At 36.5% G+C, this 23,991-nt stretch overlaps 2 protein-coding genes across 2 annotated transcripts in view; both read left to right on the forward strand.

Moving 5' to 3' along the window:
* The window catches only part of LOC145778444 (uncharacterized), a 35,617-nt gene extending 17,121 nt beyond the window's left edge, over positions 1-18,496 (forward strand). Inside the window, exons 7-14 of the mRNA XM_082589922.1 lie at positions 1,446-1,593; positions 2,699-2,819; positions 12,691-12,855; positions 13,609-13,773; positions 14,250-14,387; positions 15,476-15,613; positions 16,634-16,736; positions 17,819-18,496. Coding sequence (XP_082446048.1) covers positions 1,446-1,593; positions 2,699-2,819; positions 12,691-12,855; positions 13,609-13,773; positions 14,250-14,387; positions 15,476-15,613; positions 16,634-16,736; positions 17,819-17,861 — 1,021 coding nt within the window. The 3' untranslated portion in view covers positions 17,862-18,496. The remainder of the gene's footprint in view (positions 1-1,445; positions 1,594-2,698; positions 2,820-12,690; positions 12,856-13,608; positions 13,774-14,249; positions 14,388-15,475; positions 15,614-16,633; positions 16,737-17,818) is intronic.
* LOC145778357 (uncharacterized) lies at positions 4,173-12,054 on the forward strand. Its single transcript, XM_082589828.1, has 2 exons — positions 4,173-4,572; positions 11,955-12,054. The coding sequence occupies exons 1-2, from the start codon at positions 4,296-4,298 to the stop codon at positions 11,984-11,986; spliced, it is 309 nt and encodes a 102-aa protein (XP_082445954.1). The 5' UTR covers positions 4,173-4,295; the 3' UTR covers positions 11,987-12,054.
* Positions 18,497-23,991: the final 5,495 nt, after the last annotated feature.

Here is a 23,991-nt window from a genome sequence, read left to right on the forward strand (position 1 = left end):
GTAATTTAAAACCGTTTTGCGTTTTTGTTATGGAAGTCATAGATCAGTTTTAAGTTGTGAATACTAGTTAAGTGTTTTTTCACTAAAGCCATTTTAGGGGTGAAAAACTCTTTCTTCAGTTTTTTGTTTCTAGTTTGAGGCTCACAATGTCCACTATTTTGCAAAAGCCGTGGCCTCATAATCAACCCGAGGCTGGAGAAACTTACATTTAACGATTTGGTTGTTGGAAGCACATCGTAAAGTGTTTCGAAATGCGATGATTAGCAGCAAACAACACCATGAGAATGGCGTTCCAGAGATGATTCACCATGCTTGTACTGTAATATATTAACATGAGCAGTGTACATATGCATCATGTTTGTCATTTCTAGAATAAGCGGATGAATTTTAGTTGAGGAAATTTTTTGCCTCGCTTGTCAATCGATTCAGCATACCAGGGGTAAGCATCAATTATAAAAATTAGAAAAAATATTTTTTATTTGGTGTTCGGTTGGTGATACAATGGTTATACATGGGTTATAATATTTTCATATTAAGTGTTTTAACATATATTCGTGATGGTAATTATACAAAACTATTCAACAGCGGAAATAAAATGGAAGAGTTGTGTATATTATAAAAAAAAAGGTAAAGGTGGGTCCCATACTTGATCCAAGCATCGGGGAACGAGAAGATAAGGTTCTCATTAGACTAAGCCTTCGGCACTAACGAGAGTAGGGTGGCCAGTTCCTTTCTCTCGGCCGCCTTTCCTTCAGCAACTACGCCCACCCAATTTGTTACACCCTGGGTAGAGGTGAGCGGTGTTTGTCAACAACCAGTTTAAGCCGGGAGTCGAACCAGGATTGCGTGACTGGAAAGCGAGCGCCTTATCTGCTGCGCCATCCCACCGCTGTATATTATACATCTTCCCAAAACACAAAAGAAATTGTATTGTATGTTTATCGATTATACTGTGTAACACTTCGATTCCAAAGCGGGTCATACTACTGATCTTAAAAACAAAAGCAATTCCATTTTTTCTTACTCAAGACAGTGAGAATAAATCGGGGTAAAAACGTGGTTACTTTGTAAATGTGATGCAAATTGACTTAAATCCAATATGATTACAGTGGGTAATTAGTCGGCTGCATAGCCGAGTGGTGAGAGTCCTCGAACGGCAATCGAAAGGGCGCCGGTTCAACACCGTTCAAGAGCATGCGGCTGTGTCTTTGGCAGGACACTTAAAGGCATGCCTGAAGGTGGACGCGAAGATTGGTTTCCTTGCGCTCCCGTCAACCTAATGTAAATCTTCAATCACCGGGTGTAAGCCTGGATACGACGAAAAAAGGAAGGGTAGTTCAATTTTACTACATTTTCTTGCTTCTTGTATACGTACGGTCGTGTGAACCGAACGCGATAACGTCACAACTTTAAAGTTACTTTTTAGATACCATTTGACTTGCTAGGACGTCTGCTTGTTGTAGTGACACTTTCTCCAACGCCATGGCATCATTTACAACTATGAAAACTGTGTCGTTTGTGTGTGGATTTATAGCTCACTACGGCATATTGGTAACCTGTGGAGTGCCGTATTGGAAAACCAGCAATTGGCAGGTAAAATTACTTTCAACATTTATTGTTACATGTCATAAGTTCTTCTTCTAATAAAAGGTTTGTTAAATAATGTTTTTTTTAAAGAATATGTTTTCAATCAAAGAGTATTTTCAATAGAAAAAAAAAACGTTGCGTGTTAAGTAGAAACTGTTGTACTTAAGTCTCGGAATAAAAATTTGCTTATAAAAGATTAGCACTTGAAAAAGCTTGCTTGGCCTTAATGCTGGACCAACAAGATTGCATTTGGGACAATCCGATGACGTTAGCAATGCATAAGTTCGTGCAAAATGTAGCTAAGTTATTGATTGGTTGGTTTTGAATCTTTATCCTCGGACTGACAAAGCCTTGATAGGTTATTCCTGGTAGTTTCGCATACTTGTAGAAGCTTTTGACGCAGGACCGGTTACAGAGATTGACAGAGTGAACTTTCGATTGTTGAAGTGTTGTTGCCGGAGAATTATTCCATCCACTAGGTGCCGCTAAATGGATAGCAGTCCTCCTTAACGTGCGTTGCTCAAGCGCACACCCCGAGAGTCGAACCAGCGGCGCTTGATCTTTAAGCTTCTTTGTTCAAGAAGTCACGCGCTAACCTACTGAGCTATCGGGGTTGAAGGAGATTGCGAGGAATTGGGAGTTGTGAAGAATAATTTACGGAATGACCAAGAGCTAAAATTGACTGAACATTGAAACTGATTTTTCAATGAGACATGTCGTTACTTTTTCTATGATGGAACAACTAGTTTATAGCCTCAAACGAAAAAGGCTTTTTTAAGAACTTTGTAGTGGAATTTTTGCATACTTGTAGAGACTTTGAACAATTGACGCAGATCTTGTTACCGAATGTGAAGTTTTCACTGTCTTGTTGTTTTATGTAAACTGTTCTGTTCACTAAATACCGCTTATTGGAGATCCGTTCTTAAAATGCGTTGCTTATGCGCACACCCCGAGAGCCGAACCATCGCCCCTTGACCTTGCGGTTTCGTTGTGCATAGAGCCGGGCGCTCAAGCAGCTGAGCTTTTGGGGACGAACTGTCCTTTTATCGGATTATGTTTTGTTCTTCTTTAAATTGATATTGTTTTCATCATCGTGTTTTCTCTTCTACAGTCTTCTGATGGTCTGTACGGACGGATTCCTACATTTGACGGCATTTGGTGGCACTGCATGTCGCTCAAAACTGGAGGATTTTCCTGCAACAATTACGGAAAGCCTTCAATTTACACCAGTTGTAAGATGAAGTTAAGTTTTTTACATTGCTAACAGGAACAATGACTCATTTGAAAAATACAAATGACAACTCACAAACCAATATAAATTGAAATATTTTGCACACATTTTTCTACAGTATTTCACGTTAAATTATTTGTCCATAATTTTATGCAATAACTTAATAGCATGCTAAATACCGAGTTACTTGGTAAGACTAAAGCCCAATAGAGGTTGTTTGTGACATCTTGCATTAGCAAGATTATGCTTATCGTAGGATGTCTAACTTGCTTATTATTGGCTTTTTAATTATATTGATGTTGGTTGAGAGCAAAGATAGGAATGAGAAAAGAAACATCTCGCGTTTAATATTATGGTAGCCACTTTAACAAGTCGAAATTCTGCCACTGAAATTGACTAGAATGAAACCGCCAACCAATCATAAGCTACGGTTTAAGTGACGTAAAAAATGGCGAAAAGAACATCATAAAAAGCAAATTAAGTGATGGATTTTTTGTCAGCTGGTTGGCTTAGGGGTTAGGGTTAGGGCTAGAAAGTATTCATTTCATTGACGCGTGTTCGATTCTCACCACTGCTATTGCTCTTTTTCTTCTGTAATTACCAAATAAAGTTCAAAACAAGTATTAACTCTCTGGATGAGTGCTAGAAGGGTCACAATTGGACGGTAGCCTCTTATAACACGTTCTGATTGGTTGGCGGTTGCATTGTAGTCAATTTCAGTGGCAGAATTTCGACTTGTTAAAGTGGCTACCTAATATTATAGCAAGGATCTTTGAATATGAAAAAACAACCTTTCAAAACCATCTTTGTATCTAAGATACGGAAAATATTTCTGTTTCCGCGCAATGGTGCTAGTAACTGTGTTGTCATTTCAACGCCATCAATTCCAGATGGAACAGCAAAAGTCAGTTCATAAAGTTTTGAACTTTGAAATGAAATATATTGCTAAGATTTCAATGTTTATAGCCAGTTATTATCAAAAAGTCAAAAACAGCAATGTCAAATTTTTAAAACTGTATTTAATGGATTTATTTCTAATAAATGCATCAATACCCTTTTTCAAATAGCCATGACGACCAGGCGAATTAAAAACTCTGAAAAGTTTTTGAAATAAAAAACAAAATAGATAAAGTACCTAAACTTGTACTTATGGTATCAGAAATGAAGCATAGCTGAACGTTTTTTAGCTTTCATTTTGAAATAGATTATTTCAAACGAAATTACTTTTACAAAGGGTTTGAAAGCTGTTTGGAAATATTTCTTGAAATAAATTAATTTTTACGATGATAATAAGAAATTAGTTCAACCAAGAATCATATTTTTAAGCAAATTTATTGCAGAAACATTTCTGTAAATTAATAAACAAAAAATAGCTTGAGACAAATAAGTTGAGTTGAGTTGACTTAAGACCATTTTTTATCCTTTAACTCAGTAAAGTACTTTTATAGCATTAAATAACAGTATTACAAAAAAAAGAATGATACGACAAGGATTTCAACCTCTTGAAGAAGAAGATAAAGGGAGACACGGGGGAAGAGGTGGAGCTCTTTGCAGCATTGGACTCATGTGGATGCTCTTTTATCTTTTATTCTTTATCACTTTCTTCCCGGACTGGAGTCATTCCACCTGGCAGGCTGAAGAAAATTTGGTGGGAAGAGTAAAAAGGTTTAATGGCGTTTTCCTTCGCTGCATCAGTCCAAAACAAGGCTCTTTCAAGTGCGATAACTACGGAAAGGCTAGCATTAACCTTGGAGGTAAGTCCTTTACAAGAGTAACAACTTTATCCTAGTAGAAACTCATGTTAAAATTCGTTAGCGAAGTGCTTTTGTTGGATAATAGGAAATATTATGTCACGTTTTGTTGGCAAAGTAGGCTATTTTCGAACTAGCCTACTCTCTTTCACCGTTGAAATGATTTCCGGATTGTTAGATCCAAACAAACGATGTCTTAAAACCGGCTCGTTTTAACATATTTGGGGAAATATTTCACAGAAATAAAAGTTAACAATTTAAAAAGGAAACGAATCTTTGGTTAAACATGGTCGAGCTCTGGTAAAATGCTGACATTGTTTCAATCAGGGATGCAAATGCGGTCACTTTTGTCCCAATTCAAGTTCGATTCCTTATAGAGCAGTGGTTCTTAACCAGGGTTCGACCGAACCCCTGGGGTTCGACGAAGCTATTTTAGGGGTTCGACCCGAACGTCCTCTGAAACATTAACACACGTCCTACTGAACGGTATATCAGCGAATATTTTTGGAAAATATTGTCCAGCCGAAACTTAATTGCGGCTTACGTGATGGTTAATAAACACCTATGTGTTTAACGCGTGATGTAATGGTGCCATCTGCATGTAACACAGAATGCAAATATTATTACGTAACATTGTAAAAACAATCGGTAAGAAAAACTTGATTTTCTCAAAACATGAATTTCCTCACGTTTGCTTTTTGCATGTTAGTTCTATTTTCAATTTTTAAGGAAATTCTTTTTTGTCAGGAAATCGAAGAACATTTTTTAGCCTACGCTTACTTTACTGTATTTGTACTTTTTTGTAGGCAGGTTTGCTTAAGGCTTTATATTGACTGGCGGTAGTGTTCAGTAGTCAGCCATCAGTCAGCATCGGACCGGTAGGCTTACATTTTTTTCTTCACTGTATTTAAGACACAGATATTTATGAGAGAAACACGAAAGGCTCATGATGGCCACACCTTTTTAGATGTAACTTTTTTTAATGTAACATATTTAACAACAAAGAATGATAAAAGTAAGCACGAAGACAGCACACTTCTAACAGTATTCATTTCATGCGCCAGGCATAATATGTTGTTTATTATGTTCATTCGTATTATGTTCATTCGTTTATTATGTTGTTTTTTATGTTAATCGTCAACCATTTGCTTATGATACTGCAACAGCAGATATAAACAGTCCATACTTGGTTGACATTATCGAGCTTCAAGAAAGCGAGGTGCAAAAAAGAAACTTCAATACAACAAATCTTCAAACGTTTTGATGCCAATAAATTGAAAGTTATCCTCTTATTACAAAAGTTGCCCTTGAAGTTCTCAAGCCATTCGTAACCATTTATTTATGTGAGCTTGCGTTTTCTGTTCTTGTAAATGTTAAAACAGAAAAACGAAACCGGCTTGCATACGAAAGTGACATGAGAATTGCTGTTTCCGAGACGAAGCCTCGAATCTCACTATTGGTCTCAGGAAAACAACAACAGAAGTCTTATTACTAAATGTGGTAGATTCTTGTTTTTGTGATTTGGGGTTCAACGAAGCCTTGCAGATTAGAGTAAGGGTTCGGCAGGTTGGTAAAGGAAGAACCACTGTTATAGAGTATTCGGCCTATATAATTTTATTTTAATTGGTTCTAGGTCGAGCATTTTTCTTTTTGTGTTTAAATGTAAGTCGTCGCTGGTTTAGACAAATGCTTGGTGTTAGATGATACTACACAGCAGTTAAGCTACGAAATGATCCTTCAATAGCTTAGGTGTTGTTGACATTTCAAAAAGCTACTGCAGAAAAAAAAAAAAACAATTTGCTCTAACCTTTATTATTGACGATACAAATTCATAGACTTCCACACTTCTACTACCAGCTCAAAGAGCAAATCTTAGAATCGACTCAGACAATTCTACAATTCCGATCTCTTTTAAATCTATTCTTAATATTTTTAAATTTAATAAAGGATTCATTAAAAATTGAATGAGGCTGTTCACCAGGCATTTAATTAAATAACATGATATACATTTTTCTGGTGCAAAGTAAGCTGAACTATCACAAGATGTATAAGGTGATAATCTGCTTTTATTTATTGCTTTTTATATAATTTATTTTATTGCTACTTCTAGTCGCCTTTCTGGCGTTCCACAACTTTCCATAACCATCACGTGTGTGTTTACAAATTTTTGATTTTGTTTTAGCTTTGTCTGCTGCTTTTCACAAGCAACATCACTTACCTAATGAATAATTTTGTAGGAGTAAATTCTTTCTATGTGCAGTTTATCTTTCTGACGCTTTCTCGAAAAGAAAAGAATTCCTGCATTGCTTTGGTTGATTTTTCTTTGATTCAAAGCAAACTACTTGGGTTCCCAATGTGGCAAATCTTTTGTCACCATTCAACTAACTTAGATCTTCTTCTTTCGTATGAGAAGTTTTTTTTATGAAGTTGTTGTTATTTTTTTGTGAGAACTAGTTGCTTGAGCTAGTTTAATTTTTTTTTCTTCGAATAAGTTTTTTGACATAATATTCTTCTTTCGTTTTTTTATTTTAGTGTACAGTATGTGATGATTGAAAGCTAGTTGAATATTTTGGTGCAGAGTTTCTTCTCCTTATGTGATCCATGCTTTGTTCTGAATTTGCAAGCTGGCACTTTTCGAAAAAAAAAACAAGAAAAAAAACACTAGACGAATATTCAAGTTGTGTGGGTTGTTGGAAAAAAAACATCGTTTTTGCGCTGCTCTTTATGTTGAGCATTTGCTACAATAGTAAGCGGTTGCAATTTAGATTAAAAAAGATCCAAATCATAAAATTCTTTTCATTTTCATAATGAAATAAACATTGGAAGAAGGCTACTGAGTATCATTTGAGAGAGAGCATAGTGGAATTGGAGAATATTGAACTACAAGGAGGAAGTGGTATATGATTAGATGCCAACAGGGTCACGTCATGTTTGCTCGGTTGTTAATGTTTAACTTTCGCAGTCTATTTTCAATCTATAACAAGCTCATATCTTGTAAACAGGGTTCGGTCTATTTTAGTGGTTTGAACTTCAAGAAGCTTAGAGCAGCTTTATCAAGAAAAAGTTTCTTATTAACAAACCTGCTTTAGATACAACACACAAACCGGATTGAATGGGTAGCTTGCATTACTATCATGACTTCACATAAAGAGTGAATAAGAATATAATATGAGCGATTAAAATTGACCAAACATTGTAAAGAACGTATTTTATTATGGAGCCAAGAAATGCTGCAGTATAGAGAATATTTTCTGCTTAATTTTAAAACTTCCCAAGATATAAATCTTGGAAACTTCTGATCGGTCATATTTTTTGTCGTGTTGCGTATGTGTGGATAGAGTCTTATGACAACAACATCTTTCACTATTTGCGATATTCCCATAAATACAAAATGTTGAAAAAACGTATTTATAAATTTCGAGAAAATTTCTGGTAACACTTCATTATCCCCCATGTGTTTCTTAGACGCTGCAGTGATCTACCTCTTCCTGATTCTAATCGCTGAGTTGTAAATGTATAGCGTATCTGGCGTACAAAATCTGCATATCTGTACCGCCGCTAGCTGGCGCTTACAATCAACGTTCAGCCTTAACAGCAAAACGGTTTGTCTTATTTGCTTGTCCTTGCAAATCAGCGGCAGTGGCGTGCGCATGGAGGGGCCATTGGACCACAGCCCTCCCTGCCTTTAAAACCTATGGATTTTTTAGCGTTGTTGTGGATGTGTGGTGCAAACGTTATTATTCAAGAGTGGTCTTGGGTAGCAGCGCCTGCGTTGACTACGTAGACTGCGTAGCAGCGTTGACCAAGATTATCCAGCGTATATTTTTGCAATCGTGATGATTTTTTTCATTAAAAAAACTTTTTAGGAGGGGAAGGAGCTTGCATTTAAATGGAATCTCTACGTCGCCAATTTTTTGTAACTACCTTGTTGAAGTAGGCTATTTGGCATTCAACCAAGTCTTTTTTTTAATCAAGACAAACACTGTGTCGTTTTTCTATCTTGTTTTTGTGGACTGTGGAACAATAAACTGGTAAACACACGAATGCCAAATTAACATGCACGTAATCATTCCCACCAACTATTTTCATCATTACCACCAACCATTTTTACCATTACTACCAACCATTTCCACCGTTACTAACCGTTTACAGCGTTAGGCTGCATTACCACCAACCACTTCTACCATTACCACCAACCACTTCTACCATTACCACCAACTACTTCTACCATTACTGACATTTCCACCATTACCAGCAACAATTTCCACCATTATCACCAACCATTTCCATCATTTTTATCACCCACCAGTTGAGTCGCATTCCCAGAGTGGATTCTTTCTTGAAGTGGAGCCCACTGTTACAAATGAGACCCTGGAGTCTTGTTGTTCCCTTTTAAATGGCCTTCCTTTAGTGGTCCATTCAGTTATCCGCAGTGATAATTTTTACAATCGCGTGAACAAACAAAATGAAAGAAAAGTCCAGATTGGGTAAACCTGCTGACGATGTCACTCGTTCTTTTCCATTTGGATAAATATTTGGGTAAATATTTGATAAAGAGATATGGTGCACAGTACAGTATACAGTATAGATTGCAAAGCGAAACTTTTTTTGCGTTATCTGGTTTTACTCACCGCTGAAAACATTATTATGATTCGAAAGATCGCTAGGAATCACCAAACTAAACAAACAACAAACTTGTAAATTGCTGTAGATGGCAAGGAATACATTCTTTATCTTTTAATCACATGTTTTCAGCTACTGGATTAAACAACTTTGAAACTCGTAAAAACACTTTGAACGTATTTCACAACGTTTCCAAAAATTTTTGTTTTTTGTATAGTTTTACAACTTACCTTTATTGAAAATGTTTTCATTTACTTTTTTAATTTTAAGATAAAATTTTCAGCATTTATTTACGTTTAAACATATTCTCCCGTCATCTCTGCCTTACAGATGCTGCACAAACGTAAAATAAGTTTATTCTTTATTCCAAAATGAAAAGGCTGTCCAATATGCTATAAACATATTTTCACTTTCGTGACCAATGCAGAGGGCGAAGACAAATCTTTCATTTTTCATGTCAGGCTGTCGGACTAACTCATGTTAACACCAAGTAATATTAACGAGAACCTCATCACAAAGTAAACGATGGTTGTAGGGTGCTTGTAGTATTGTTGGCGCAACAGGTTTTTGTTTATTCACGTAGTTTTAACGTTTTTCTTTCTTGAAATGCATTAGTGAATGTTCCTGAATGAAAAACAGTTTCAATCGGAAATTTGAAATAAAATTATTTTGCGCACAGAGCATTAAAATGACGCATAGAGTTGTAAATAGATATCACTGGTCCGAAGATGTTGACGTGAATTGTTTGTAGCACTGTACATGGACTTATAAACACCTGGTTCTTTGCTTTCCATGTTCATTTGATAACAACAAGGCAGGATGAAGTCAAGAATGTTTTGAAAGTTTGTTCTGCAAAACCAAGAAATGTTGTTTATTTGAAAATGGTGATCTAGCTGCATATAGCCTACACCTATTGTTAAACCACGTAAAGAAAAGTACTGCTATAGCGTAATGGGTGTTAGAAGGAGGTTGATTTACTATCAGAATTTCATAAAAAATCGGCCGAATATTACCAAGGCCAGCAAATCAGTCCTATTTTTGCATTTGAAGACTGGAAAGGAAATTATGACACTCAACCCTTCCCCTTTAGTTACGCTAAATTAATTCAGAGTTAAACATAAATCGTACTCACATAAAAACGGCCAGACATGTTCTAAGTGATTTGTGGAGGAGTAGCAAAGATCTTTGCAAGACTTCCCCTTAACGTTATTTTAACTTTAAAGTTTTTCAACAAATCATGGTTTATGAAGTGATTTATGAAGTTTACAATTAAAACATTTTACAATCTGATGTTATAACTCACAAAATTTAATATTGAATTTTTAATAAAACGGGCCCAAATCATTTGATAGTTTTTATGTAAACGCTGTTTTAAAAACTACTTTAATCTCACGAGTAGATCTACACTTTGATTTGATGTAAACACTGTAAACAATAGAGTTCAAAATTGAATTGAAATTGTTTAAACAAGTCTCACTGTACCTCATATACTACGATTTGAAAGAACTCGTTATTAATAAAATATTAACTAAACAGAAGCACCTACAGAAGATTTATGCCTAACCTAAACCAAAGCAATATTAAACTGTTTGTTGAAGTATTCCAGTGCGGTTGTAAAAGCATAAATTGAAAAACTCTTTGAGACTAGGCTATGTTTCAGGCTGAATTAAACATCGAGAAGTAGCAATAAAAGGGTGTCACGTGTTTTAAAATATGCATTTGTGAAGTTAAGTAACTTAAAATTGTAAGATTAGATACAAAACGTGTCTTTGACAGTTTTGCATCCAAAAGTTTAGGAAGAAACTACATATTAATTTCAGTTGGTGACGTGAGTTTATAGGAGGTATCCGATTCAGCAAAAAATTAAAAGCAAATTAATGAAAGCAAAATAATTAAAGGTTGGACAGCTTGAGATTAAAGCCCACAGCAAAACTTTAGAAAGAACTTTTTTTTCAATGACGTTTTGTGACAATTCAATGTTTAGTAGTTCATGGAACAGCAGCTCTCCGTCGTGTGACTGAGGCCAGAAAAAAAGCAAAATAACATTAGGCTTAATTTATTTATTTATTTTGCAATCAGACTCAAAGTCCATAGAATTTAAATTTTTAACAGTCATCACACAAAATATCAGACTAACACAACATCAAGCAGGCTACATCAAACAACGTACAAAATACTGTTGTAGTGAATATAAAATGTAGAATTAAAGTAATAATCAGAAGACATAACATTGCGCAAAAGTGGATTAATTGATCTTTTGCAACGTTCTACAAATGCATAGCAATTTTTTCTTAATAGAGCATCAAATGTTAACACGTCGTTCTGTACCTGATACACTCTAGCACTGTCGCATCTCGACAAATTGTGGATAATTCTGTACGAGTCGTTGTAAGCAACTCGTATGCGATTTAAAGTAGAAGTTTTATAGTTACACCATAGTTGCGAACCATACATTGGCATACAATATGATTGGTACATTACATTTTTAACTTCGGTAGAGCAATTTCCAAACTTGGACCTAAGCTGATTGGCAGCGACATAAAGAGATCGCACTTGCCTTTTAATATCTGCGTCATCACTGATGGTATCATCAATCAGTATACCTAAATATTTCACTTGTCCAACAAATTTAATTTAAATTGTCCAACAAAATTAATAAAAATTACTTTCAGATTATCTGCAATGTTTTATGACAATGACTTGGGTGCTGTGAATTAACCAATGCTTTAATATAAACATTATTTGGACTATTTACTTTGCAGATATTTTTCAACAAAATAGTGCCAGTACGTAAATAACCTTGTTTCCATTATAAGCTTCTCAAATCCACCAAGAATACCGATTTTAAACGAAATTACATTCGCTTGCAAACAATCATTCAAACAAACGCATCTATGGCGGGAGAAATTAAATTCCTAGCTTTCTTTGCTGGAGGATTTGCTTTTGTTGGTTGTCTGTTGGTTAACGTCTATCCTGAGTGGCTTCGTAATTCACAAGTTTCTTCGGAACCGTTTGTCAGTAACCTGCATCTTTATCACGGAATTTGGTGGCGGTGTAACACGCCTAGACCTGGAACATTTACTTGCGATAGTTATGATACAAGTATCTTGGGAATTCGTAGTGAGTCCTACGTTGTTTAAATCATCACTTTTGCCTGTGTTTTATTTAAAATGTAGCTATAATTTTGCGTGCTTTTTGTGTGCAAAACTAGGCAAAAATTGGTAAACGCATTTTTCAATTCTGTTGACGATAACCTGCCAAAGTGTGTTAGCACAGAAGTAAATTTTTTTGAAAATCTTTACGACGCTATACTGTATGTAAAAAAGCATCTAATAAACGTTTTTTAACGGAAACAATGAGTTTGCAGTTAGTCCGATGCAATACAAAAACATAAAAAGTTATTTCTCATTCCTTCTTGTTTCAACAACATCAAGCTAACTCTTCTTACCATAAGAACAATTTTCTTGGAATAACGTATTGAACATTTGCCTTCTTCAGCTGATATCCAGGCTTGCCGTGCCATGATGTGCATAGCATGCATTTTCTCCTTTCTCGGTCTTGTGTTGTCTCTGCTCAGTTTGGACTGCACTACCATGGTAGCAGCAGATACGAAGTCCAAGCACGTAACAGCTTTTGTATCAGGAGCTTGTTTCTTAATAGCTGGTTAGTTTTTAAGACATCATTATGATGTTAGCCTACTAAAAGTATAAAACTATCAATATTATCTTACGTTCAAAGGTTGCGTTGTTTTGGTGGATAAGTTTCGTGCTGAATCTGGAAACATTTTTGCTATTTATTTTGTTGAATAAAAAGTTCAAAGTTTTTCAGCTCAAAAGCTGATCTCATCCCATGAGTTCAGCATGCAAATTCCCGCAATTTTTTGCATGGGGCAGTAGCCTACACACATTGTGAGGCAATTGTGAGCCATAAACATGTTTACAATACTTCATTGTTGATAATGTCAACAGCACGAACCTTCGATATAAACTTTACAACTCAACCTTGCTGTTCATCGCTGAAAACCTTCTTACATAAGTCCAATTGTTGCACCACCTCCTGGATACGTGCTGTACATGCACAGAATGTACAAACTATTATTGGAAAAATTATTGTTCAGAATTTTCTTCTGCTTCAAGTTTTACTAAGAAGTATTTAAATATTTGCACCATTTCAACGGTTTTCAGCGATGAAAAGAATAAACAAATTGTGTCGTCTAGGGGCATAAATGCGAACAATTTCCATATGCTAACTTAGTGCACAAATATCTTATGCATACTATACTTATGTTAATTATATCAAAACAATTTTACAACCGCGATTAATATCAACTTACATTTACTGTATGCCCTATGCGTGACACAACAATTTTCTATTATGTTATTTTGTTGCATTATATTTTTTCATCATCAACTGTAGCTGATCTCCAAGTCCAAAGAGCTTTAATAATAGTGGCACTTTTGCTGTCGTTGTTTGGGGTGATCATTGGAATGGCAACCCTGAGATGCACAACGCTCATCGACAATGAATCGAAATTCAAATCTTATTTTGGGATTGTCTCTGGAGCTTGTTTCTTTGTCTCTGGTTAGATGCTTGCCAAAACAGGAATGTTTGCGTTGTTTGCCATTGCAAGATATGTGGAATGTGAACATCAAATTTCATTTTGTGATGCATTCATAAAGTGTTTAGCAACGTTGTATGGACGTACAGTCGTACGTACAGACGATGTTTAAAGCCATCAGTTAATGGCATCGAAAAGTTGGCACAATGTCGTTGCTAATGGTGCACAACACAAACCTCTATCCTTCCGTGTCGACCACTAGAGTGCTTATTGGGTTTGTGTGATATCCATGCCACTGATTTTTTAATTATTATGCACAGCTTGTTTATTTCAAAGAATCATATTGCAAAATATCTCAAACGGAAATTTGATGCTTAAAAAGCACAAAATGTACCAACATTTACCTTTCTTGTTTTTGTTTTTGCAATCCGGTTCTTATGGTTTTCACTTTGTTTGCTGTGCTGGTTTTCACTCGTAAATGTTTGCAAACTCACCACAGGCGTAACTTGCGGTGCTGCGGTGTCGTGGTTTGCATGGAGAGTGACTTACGAATATTTTAATCCACTTTATCAAAACCGGGAGTTCAAATATGAATACGGTGCATGCTTGTACATTGGCTGGGTGGCAATGCTTTTTGGTAAGTGTTGAAATATTTTTTTTACATTCACTTTTAATTTTTTTAAATTAAGACTACAGCAATGGTTCTTAATCTGGGCTCTACCGCTCCCTGGAAGACGCTTTTAACTTTTGCAAGGGTGGAAATATTCAAGGGCACAATAGAGGGCGCTATGTTCATAAAAAGTAACGATGTTTGCCCTAGAGAAAATTTTCTTGGAGCACATGTAAGTTGTAGTTGAAAGTGAAATACTACCCTTATTTTCTTGAAGTAACAATAAATGTAAAATGGTAGTAAAATTTACTTTTATTAATAAATGTAAATGTATTTTTTTAAATTTACCATATTCTCAAAATTTAAGTTTTAATGTCCCAATTGCACAACGCTACAATGCAGAATCCGATAGGCCTTCAACTTCACTGCATCACTCATCACCTGCAGTACAGCCCTTATATCATGGTAGGCGATAGACAATGGAAATTTTTGAAAAGGGGCGCTGAGAAAAAAGATTAAGAACCACTGGCATACAGTATTATCTTTATATAATCTTTACATCTCTCTAGCTTATACATTTACTCAACCATTTGCCACTGAAGTGATAATAATTTAAAACTAACTCCGACAGCAAATCAGCCGTTTTTACATTGATTTAACTTCTGAAGACGTTGCATCAATGTAAAATCGGCTGGTTTGTTGTCTGAGAAGTGCACACTCTAGCTTGCAGTCCACACTCCACACATCCCACATTTTTGTTTTTGCACTTTTTTGGAGTATTTGATTTGAACTAAACCGATCACTTTCAGCGTTTGTTGCTACTGTTCTTGAAAGCCATGCGAATAATTTTTGCGTAGGCACATTAGCACAGGCAAAATATTTAAATCGGATTGTTTGGGTTTTCCTGCGGTTAATTACAATTTGTATGTGACACTGCAATGATTTTAAATTATTTTTAAATTAATATTAAATTTTAAACAATGATTTGCACACTTAAACAGTACAACAATGCGGCTAACTAAATTCGCTTCTTTTGAAAATGAATCATTGCTTTTCGTAATCACGTCAACTGTAAGTAGCCTACTTCGCCTTGGTAGAAAAATGATTCTATGTAGGTGTTTGTGCCATGATTGCTACGGTCTGGTTCGGTGTGCAAGTGCGAAATCAATTCAACGATCCAAATTACGAACATAACTCCTTCAAGTATGAATACGGATCATGTCTTTACATCGGTTGGATCACTGCCGCTTTATGTAAGGAGCATTGAAGATTTAGCGCCCTCGAGTGGTTGTTGCAGCTCATAGGAATATTGTTTGAATTTTTTTAGCAGCCCACTTTGACGGTTGCTTTATTTCTTCAAAAACAAAAATGTATTTTTCAAAATGACAGATAAAGCCCTCAAGTTCAAGTTGTCATCATTGTAAATAGCTATAAGTCTAGGCTACATCTTGTGCGGGTAAGCGACCGGTAGTTTTTGACAATAAATGATGCTTCTCAAATGATATCAGCAACTTGTGATTGCGTAGATGTAGGTAACTAACAATTACATTTTTCACTTTAAAAAGACAAAAATTTGACATACATTTAATAATGAAGTGCTACACATAACCAAACACCTCCAAATAAACGTGTTGGCTTAATACAATGATCTCTTGTGCAGCATCATCTGTATAAGCTATGATGTAATATAAAATTTATTACTTTTAATTGAAAATTATTTATCTTGTTTTTTCTTTATGGAACCTCTTTGTCAATGTGTGGAACCAATGAGCTAAGATGGGTATACTATAGTTGACAGTTGAATTCTTATTGTCAGCAAAGTCTCATCAACACCTCCACAACGAATAAAAGGTGTTCTTGAAGTGCCGTACTTTGCTCAACGACACATATCGAGACAGAAAATAATTCTACATTGTGGTTTCTTTCACAATGAATCATGTGGGAACAAATTTTGCTTAAAGTGTAGGCAAAGCTTAAATCATGTGAATTTAAGAACTTTCTGTAACCTAAGAGGCATTCTTGAAATAATGCTGCTATCTAGCGTGATATTAAAGCAATGCAAACATATAATATTTTATACTTCGCCTTTTTGTTAAACACATCTTAATCGCAAGTAAAACCTTCATCTGTACTTTATTACCTTGGTTAATGTTCCCTTTCACAGATTAAAAAAAGTGAAGTTAGTTGGAGCTTTTTTAATTTAAATATTGTGATTTTTTTCTTTGCATTGCCGCTAACATCTTCTAATTGATCATCATCTTGTTCATCTTCAGCGTTGATATCCGGTCTTGTTTTGGTGGTGGGATCTTGTATGAACATGAAGAAAGAGAATCGTGATGCGTACTACCCCACAACAACAGCTTACCACCCACCCAGGTGAGTGCTTGAAGGCTCAATAATAAAAGTTTGCTATTCCATAGATCGTTTGCTTTGAGGAACTGATTATGACATCCTTGCCTTGCAATCAGATCAATCATACAAACTATGTTAGTGTTTTAAAACGCATGTACTGTGTGTCACGCTTTCTTTCTATCTCTTACCAGGAAAAAGACTTGGAAAGATTCAATGACGTAGTTTAATGGGTTATAACCGAAAAGCAGTCAATTAAATGTCGAATAATTCTACTAGCGAAATGATAATCTGACTTCTTGAAGAACTTTAACGAACGGCTTCTCAAATAACTCTAATTTCTGCATCTACTACCAATCCACAACTCATAGCACAACTCTCATAACCAACCCAATAATAATCATCATAATAATCACATTACACAAACTACACCACTATTTATAGTTGGTTGTTCAGTCCAGTAACTTCGAGAAGGTTACGTAATGTTGCATCACACGAACTCATCGTTCGGTCACGTAGCATTTAAATGTAAACAACAGAAGTCTCTAGAAGGTCACGTAGGGAAAATGATTCCAGAAAACACATTTTACATAATACAGATTTCGTAATCAGAGGTTACTTCAGGTCATAACCGATAATAACACATCGCACCAGAATTCTACAACCAAAACAACACGCTCGTTGAAGATACAAAGCAAGCCATCGCGAGGCATTGCACCTTGATTGTGACACTGTGCAATAGCCTAAATTCAATGAAACCGTATTGATATAGTCAACATAAGCTGCAATTGGTCACCTGGCTTTTCAAGTAGGCTCCTATTCTACTCGTAACATGCCATCACGACTTCTTTGAAAACATTGAGTTACAACAAATTATTTCTTGGAGCTAATGATTGAAAAAACAGTTCATTTCTAATACGTAGTCTACTGCTGCTCTCTAGCTGTGTAGCGAAACCTTCTGCTTGTGGTACTTCAAAGAACGCCATGTGGCCTCTTACTAGGCTCTTAGTGGGGGTCTAGGCCCCGGTTGAAACACCATGCCATATAAATTGTGTCAGTAGTGTAGTAGTAGTACTTAGTAGTATAAAGCAGCGATATTGTTTTTACAGTGCAACAACAAAGCTTGGAAACGAAAAATCAGAATATGTATGAAGACGACAGGAACAAAGCGAAGTTACCCTATTACTGAACCAAATGTCAAACTCTCAAAACCATGTGGATTTTGGACAACTACCGTATCAGAGTCGATATGCTCCGCCAATATACTTTCTTGAGTTTGCTTTCGTATTTTTTTATGGTTTGCTGAACTTTAACGTGTCGTAATATTATCATTCATGATTTTATTTTCTATGTTGTGATAAATGTAATATGTGTGTGGTCAACAGGGTTGCCATTGCCCGCTTATTTCTCAGAAACGTTCCGCTTTCGAAATTCTGTCTCAGAAGGCAATGTAGGCCTAGTATACTAATGCTTCTTCCCAAAAGAATCTATTGTTATTTGTGAAGTTTTGCTTTGCGTAACTTTGATGTCTTAAACCATTGCAAAGATAGTAAATATGAGATAAACGATTATGCACAACCGATAAAGATGATTGCTTTTTCCTACAAAACTTTGATGGATGTAACCTTGTTTTGGTCGCTTTTGTACATTTTGGCGCCATCAAGTCAAATGTTGGGTTCCTCAAGACACACACTTTGCATTTGACGAAGTTTATCAAATCAAACACTCGATTTCCGTGAACGTTTAAAGTACAAATGTTGGTTTAAAATTAAACTTTAATAATGTGATGAAGTTTAGAAAGAGTTTAATAATTTAGTTATTGAAGCCTTGTAGCCTATATGGTGTAGTGTAGACTTTTAGAACAATTTCGGAAATTCGTCCAAGGTGTCCCCATCCTCCTTTATAATATACAAGGCACAATTGACTTCTTTCCACTATCAACACTGACATAAGTCATTTCAGTTATTAGCTGGTAGAGTAGGCAATGTGTTAACTTTGGAATTTTGTAATAATTGCTTAGTTTTTTTAGAGGCAGATAAAAAGTTTCGACTTCCTAAATCCACTGCGGGATCCCTGTGGGAACAATGCCGCTGGTTAGGTTAATAAGATATGATTAAGCGAGCAAAGCAAGCAAGACAAAATTTGTAACAACGCAAAAAATATAAGTCTTTGTTTTTTCTCGATTTTGGAAGAGACCGAGTGTCCCCGGATTCGCTACAAGGCGCAAGACCAAGTGCCCTTCTCCGAGTCCGATAGTGCTTTGATTATATCGACAAATGTTCGTGCAGTGCATTTGCAGAACTGCCATGCGCGGCTTCTGTGCTGTTTTGTTTTCCCAAATAAGATCTATCTGAAGCTAGATCTCAACTCGGCAGACTGTTGGGATAGAACCTTATACCATAGAGCAAGTGTTCTTGTTGTACCGTTTTTAGCTTATTTGATATGACGTATGTATGCTCTCTGCTGTCAACAAACGGGAACTACTCAAGACCTGAGTCTTCAACAAAAACTCAAGCCAACCATCCTTCCCGTGTCTATCCTGTAGAATTTTCACTACACAGATAGGCCTCGTCAGTCATCTCCGAACCCACGTACGTCAACCACATTGCCTACTGGATAGACTCGTTAGCCATCTGCGGAAATGAAGGACAAACATTATTTGATATGAATGGTGCGGTTACCACCTTGCGATTTCAGACTGAAGTACAAGGCTTCATCATGCTCCTTATTTCTTTCATTCCTTTTCAGCAAAATGACAATGAATATTTTTATTTGCCTCTAGTTTGACATTTTTAATCAGTCCTTTTCCTTCAAAAATGACAATCAGGCCTAATATTTTTAGTTGCGGTTGCAGTAGCGTAAGAGAAATGTCTCTTCCAACCCCTGTTCCAGTTTCGCGGTGTTGCGAAGTAGTACACTACGCTGTAATTGTTTTTTTTTACGAATATCGTATCCTGTGGTTGAAGATTTAAAATATTTGGCAACACTTTTACACTCCACTTGTTAGATATCCAGTAGGCTGGCGCAAAATCTCGGAAAAAATTTTTTTTTCTTTTAAATTTTTCGTCAGTTTGGAATATTGTTCCTTTTGGTAAATGTATCTCCTACACCAAATTTCACAAAAAAATATTAACGTTTGACCCTGGTTCACCTGGTTTGAATTTTTTCAAAATATCGAATTTTCGCTTATCCCTGAAACTGCTCACCCGCTATCTTCTAATGCATTCTAGCATCTTAATGGACACAATAAGAGGTAGTAACACAAACTTGTATCAAGCAAAGTGGTTTAATTAGCAACTCCATGAACACTGACACGTGTATTACTCTCAAACTGTCGAATTCTACCACATTTCAGACATGATTTTCTTTGTGCACCCTTCACGTAGTAAATATCTACTGCTTTCAGTTTCTTGAATCATTTGACGATGTTTATCGATTTTCACAGGCCAACAAAACTTTTTTTTTATATAAAGGCAGGACATGTGAGAGTCATTTTAAGGTATTTCGAGGCCCCTGATTCTGAAAATGCAATAAGTTTTTTCGCATTGGCTCTAGTTTTTGAGTTACCGGTACAGCAAAAATATTTTTTTCGCAATTTTGAGCCCCTATAAATTTAACGTCGTGTTGATTGAGTTGAGTTGTATTTTTGAGTTGTATAAACGCTATTTGGAACCAATCACGTTGATTACAACCCAAACAAACAGCTATTTAACGTTTACTGGCCTAGTAACAATCAAAATATGATGTGAAGTAAGCCTGAGGATACAAGATGTAGAATATTAACTTGCGTTTTGCATTAATATATTTGTTGACTTCAACAGTATCAGACTTACTAACTAAGCTACTAAGTACAAACAAAATGCATACATTGTTTTGCTTAACAAACTAGACAAATAAGCAAAACAAAGCTATCGATGAACAAACGCAACTCTTTATTATGATTGGCCTACTGAGCAACACCCATCAAGGTACGAAGGCCATTTATATAATTACAGAATACAAAGTTATGTTCTTCAGTAAAGTAGCTGCTTAGAATTTTATCCTTGCTGCGGAAGAACGTAATCTTGGCCTTGGTTGTAGTCAAGACTGCCACGTTGATCAAGATGACGAGCCAAGATTCCAGCTGCTACTTTTGATAACTAAATCTTTAACTACAGTAAGTGATACAAATGGTTTGGAGAAAAAAACTTGACCTTGCTCCAAAACATTACTGAAGGTATTGAGGTTACTCTCAGTCATGCTCGTTTTCCTATTGTTTCAAGCAAATCACCACTTGAAACTAGAGAGGGCAAACAAAAAACAGAAATAGCAACGTCCATGCAATGACTGCCTTGCACACTCCATGTAAACACTAGCGTACGCAGGGGGGGGCCATTGGGCCATGGCCCCCCCCTTAAAAATGTTTTAGTAGTTAACGACGTAGATTAAGGCATTTAATATGTTTTGCATTGCTCTGTCAAAGCAATTAACAATATAGACTAAGCCAATACGAAATACAAGGCCCAATCCACCTATCCCACCCCATGCAGGTACATGCCAATGTAGCATAGTGTTCTGAAAGCCTAGTATAGTGAGACAGAAATGGATAAAGTCTAAATTAAAACCACACTGGGATATCATGAAGACGTCTGGGATATCAATGGCCAGTGGCGTAGCCAAAGGGGGGGGGGTGGGGGTTACAACCCCCTTTGGCACGCGTGTGACGTCACGACATTGAGAGTGATGCTTTCAGTCTAAAAAAAACTTGCCTAATTTTAAACAAAACTGCATTAACAGAGCGAGTTTTGCCAATACCAAACATTCAAACATCTCAGCCAGGAATTAACAACAAGAAAACATAGATACTTAGCTTTATTTCCGAAAAATGTCGAAGAAAACATGATCTTATCCTTTTGCTATGCCACCTGACAGCACCATTTTACAGGAATATTCATACCCACATTTTTGTTGAAAATGCTTTCAGAATGCACCAAATTCAAAGTAATTTTTCAAAATTTTCTGGAGGAGGCCCCCCAGACCCCCGCCGCTGGGTGTCGACTTACGCAAAAACACCGTCGGGCTTCGCCTGCCGGTCGTCAAACCCCCTTTCAAAATTCCTGGCTACGCTACTTTCAATGCCCCCCCCCTTGAGAAAATCCTGCGTACGCCACTGCATGTAAACATGATGTTCCAACTTCCTTCGAACATCTTCACCGTGCAGAATTGTCAATTTTCATGGTGATTCCACGGCTCTCTTTATGCCATGGCACTCTGAACTTCTTAGCTTTGAGCCCAGAAACGGGTTTGAGTGCAATGTTTGCATACTTTAGGAGGAACCCAGGACTTATCTTGATCACCCAGCTTCATGTCAAAGTAATAATAATAATGCTTGTTTTTATATAGCGCTGTATCTATCGCAGAATGCGTTGGTCCTCTGCGTTGCCTCATGCAGCAAAATATATCGGGGTTGTTTGTACAGCATCCTACTTGTCAAAGGCATATTTTATTAGCCTATATGCCATTTATTTAGCCTATAGACCAGAAAAAAACTTCTTGCAGCAAAAACTTAGTCTTAGACTTTTAGCAAAGGCTTAGAATAAAACTTCATTTGTACAAGTACCCATTTCAGTAGGCCTACCTTTTCAATATAAAGCTGCATTCATAAACACATGACTTTCGGGATATTTTTCTTGTGATGTAGGCCTACTGATTCACAACTGTTTTCATTGAGTATTTATGTCTCCCTTAAATTAACACAGTTCATTTCAACCTTTGCTTGCGTTTTGAACTTTCGTGCAATATCAACCAATTGAACTAGACAAGTGCAATTATGACTTCATAACGGTAAACAGGGCTAAAAATCAGTAATTTGATAATTGAAAGCTTTTGAGAAACGATTTCAAAAATATTTTCATTGTCGAATATCTCGAAAACTAGAGCCAATTCGAAAAAACTAAGTGCATTTTCGGAATCAGGGGCCCGGAAATACTCTAAAATGACTCTCATCTTTTGTGCCAAAATTTTGTTGTTGGTCTATAGCAGTGGTTCTTAACCTTTTTTTCCCCAGCGCCCCTTTTCAGAGATTTCCATAGTCTGGCGCCCACCATAATATAAGGGCTGTAGCCTACTAATGACATTTTCTTCCAAGACTATAAGGCTAGCCTACAGCCAGTAGTAATTAGTTATTAGTTAGTAAGAAAAAACTAGTTTAAGCCGATGTTAGTTTTAATACTAAAAAATCAGCACAGATGTGCCTTAAGGCTCTTAACTTAAAAGTCTTAAGGCACATCTCTGCTGATTTTTTAGTAGTTAGTAAGAGTTACACTAATAACCATTATTGACTGACTATTATTATGACCAGTCCTTATGGTTTGCTTGCACTGCCTGCCCGCTGTCCCTGCCAAAAGCTGACCACAAAATGCCATTTACTTACTACAAGGAAAGGGAAACAATGCCCATTATCAACAACAAAGGCCATGCACAACACCATCCGACGTCCACGCTTGTCGGATGGTGTTGTGCATTGTGCTGTATAGGCCAACATAGAATGCTCTGAGAGAGAATCACTACTTCCCTTGTTAAACACAATCTCTACACTGTATATAGCTCCTCATCCTCGGTGGATTCTCGTACCCTCAGCAGAACTACTAAAGCAAATTTGCAGTGAGAAAAATATCGTTACACCTTCTGAATGTAGCGCCCCCTATAACGCCCCCTGAATATTTCCGCCCCTCTAAAAGTTAACAGCGCCCACTAGGGGGCGGTAGCGCCCAGGTTAAGAACCACTGGTCTATAGTTATAGATTCACTGACTGCAAAAAGGCTGTAAAAACAACTAAAATGACACTAAAAGCATGCACTATTAGTGACTCTCAGACTTGGAGTAGGGTGAAGAAGTTCCACGTGGAAGTTAACAGAAGAAGTGACGTCAAAATCACGTGGTCAAATTTTGTGAAATCCTCTCTTCAGATGCTGCTAAACCACTTCGAAATTTACTAATTTTTCAGAAAAATTCAGAATTTCTCCTTGGGTGAACCAGGGTCAACGGTCAAAACCCAACAAAAATTTTTGGTTTACAAATATCAGTGAGCAAAATGTAACATTTTTCCAAACTGACAAAAATTTTAAAGAACATCAAGGAAAATGAGCCACCCTAATATCCAGCCGAGTTGGCGATTCCTATCCTATGAATCCCTGGTTGAAGATTTAGATTAAAGTAGACGGGAAGGAAAGAAAGCCAATCTTCGTGATCACCTTCAGGCATGCCTTTAAGTGTCCTGCCAAAGATTCAGCCGCATGTTCTT

This window comes from Aplidium turbinatum, chromosome 10 (genome assembly GCF_918807975.1).
Source record: "Aplidium turbinatum chromosome 10, kaAplTurb1.1, whole genome shotgun sequence".
NCBI lineage: Eukaryota > Metazoa > Chordata > Ascidiacea > Aplousobranchia > Polyclinidae > Aplidium > Aplidium turbinatum.